The sequence below is a fragment of the Onychostruthus taczanowskii genome, unplaced genomic scaffold (assembly GCF_017590055.1).
Source record: "Onychostruthus taczanowskii isolate IOZ18803 unplaced genomic scaffold, ASM1759005v1 scaffold298, whole genome shotgun sequence".
Lineage (NCBI taxonomy): Eukaryota > Metazoa > Chordata > Aves > Passeriformes > Passeridae > Onychostruthus > Onychostruthus taczanowskii.
In genome coordinates, this window is record NW_024500327.1 from 97,090 (window position 1) to 99,258 (window position 2,169).

Consider the following 2,169-nt stretch of genomic DNA (forward strand, 5'->3'; position numbering starts at 1 on the left):
GCGGCCATGGCGGCGCTGGGGCTCTGCCGCGCCTTCGGTGCTCTCCTGCTGTCCGCGGGCCCCCGCCGGGCCCGGCCCCCGGCGCTGCCGCCCGGCCCCCAGCCCTGCCTGCCGGGGCCGGTGTCGGCGCTTGCCGCCTGCCGCGGGCTGGGCGGCTCGGCGCCGCGCTGCACCACCGACCCGCTGTGGAAGTGCCGGGCCAAGTACACCGTGCGGCCCCTGGGCATGAAGAAGACGGGCGGCCGCGACCACACAGGTGTGCGGGACACGGGAAGGCGGGCGCAGGCGGGCTGCCGGGGCCGGCTGGGCGCGGGGGGTCCCGCCTGCAGCCGCTCCCGTGTCCCGCAGGCCGCGTCCGCGTGAGGGGAATCGGTGGGGGACACAAGCGGCGCTACCGCATGATCGACTTCCAGCGCCTGCGCTACGAGGAGGGGGCCCCGCCGGAGCCCTTCACCGAGAAGGTCATCAGCGTCCGATACGACCCTTGCAGGCGAGTGCGGGGTGCGGGCTCGGCCCCGGGCCCGGGCAGTGGCGCCAGCCGTGGCCCCCCGCTCACCCGCGGCGGGTTCTCCGTGCAGGTCGGCCGACATCGCCCTGGTGGCCGGCGGCAACCGCAAGCGCTGGATCATTGCCACGGAGAACATGCAGCCAGGGAGCAGCATCACGAACTCGCCTCACATTAGCAGGATGGCAGGTGCACGCCAGGGCCAGGGGCAGCTGTGCCGGTCTTGCCAAGGGCTCATCGGCTGCTCCTTGCCCAACTTGTCAGCTTCTGTCTTCCAGTGTCAGCCAGTGAAGGGGACGCGTACCCGCTGGGGGCTCTGCCTGTTGGCACGCTGATCTGCAACCTGGAGAGCCACCCTGGGAAGGGAGCACAGTACATCCGTGCAGCTGGTATGTCCCCACAGGCAACCCGCTCTTTGTAGGGGTTTGGCTGAGCACAGGTGGAGAGGAGGCCAGTGACAGGGAGTTGCCATTTCATGTTAAGAGTGCAACACATCCCTCCAGAAAAGCAGGGGCAGCTCTGCCCTGTTAATTCCTCAAGGCTCTGTCTTCAGCAAGAAGTGCTGAAGTACAACAGTGCTTTGGGGAGTTACCAGCATGGGGATGTGCTTGTCACAGGGCGGGATACTTTGTCCTGCTGCTCAGTGCAGCTGCCTCCTCTCTTGGCTTCTGCAGGTACTTGTGGAGTGCTGCTGCGGAAAGTGAACGGGACAGCCATCGTGCAGCTGCCGTCCAAAAGGCATATGCAGGTAAAGGAGTTCTGCTGTCCCTGGCTCGACTGCCTGGGCACACAACCGTGTGCCCCCAGGGAGGGCTGCAGCTCTTCTGTGTCCCCTAGGTGCTGGAGACCTGCGTGGCCACGGTGGGCCGCGTGTCCAACGTGGATCACAACAAGCGGGTGATCGGGAAGGCGGGCCGGAACCGCTGGCTGGGCAAGCGCCCGCACACGGGCTTGTGGCACCGCAAGGGCGGCTGGGCCGGGCGCAAGATCAAGCCTCTCCCCCCCATGAAAAGCTATGTCAACCTGCCACGGGTCAAAGCAGTGGAGTGATGCCCGGGGCAAATAAAGCGTTTTTCATGCCACTGCTGTCATATTACTGACGTGTTTTGTGCACAGGGCCTTTCCTCACTTTCCCACGGGTCAAGTTCTGCTGTGTTCAGTCCTGGCAGGCATGGGATTGGTGGGAGAGATGAGTGTGGGGCTGTGGACTGCCTTGGCTTGAGTTTGAGGTTGGTGGGTGACCCGGTGCGGTCACTTGGCACAATCGTGTCAAACCTAGCTGTAGGACACCCGAGCTCTTCTCTCACCGTCAGCTTGTGGAGGAGTGAAGGCAAGCGGATGGGAAGGTGGCTTCCAGCCAAGGTGACTGGGAAGCTGCGAATCGCGGACATCAGCTCCTCCCATCCCCGGCAGCGCCTCACTGCTCCCTTGCCGCACTTCCACCGCCGGCCGCTGCTGCGTCCTTCCCTCGCCGCCTTCCCTTTCCCACCCTCTGCGCCCCAGGTGCCGCGCTGTGCTCCCGGTGCCTCACGCAGCCCCCAGCGCTGCCCGCTCCCGCAGCGCCGGTCCGGGCTCCCCGCTGCCGCCCGCCCAGGCCCAGCCCTCACGGCCGCCGTCGGGCGGGCTCTGCGCAGGCGCCCGCGGCCGGAGCGGCGCGGGAGCGG

General features: G+C 67.1%; 1 protein-coding gene across 1 annotated transcript; it reads left to right on the plus strand.

Moving 5' to 3' along the window:
- Positions 1–2: 2 nt before the first annotated feature.
- Positions 3–1,587, plus strand: MRPL2 (mitochondrial ribosomal protein L2). Its single transcript, XM_041408258.1, has 6 exons — positions 3–256; positions 349–490; positions 579–694; positions 784–894; positions 1,180–1,253; positions 1,343–1,587. Exons 1-6 carry the CDS (start codon positions 7–9, stop codon positions 1,553–1,555), a joined length of 906 nt encoding a protein of 301 aa, XP_041264192.1. The 5' UTR covers positions 3–6; the 3' UTR covers positions 1,556–1,587.
- Positions 1,588–2,169: the final 582 nt, after the last annotated feature.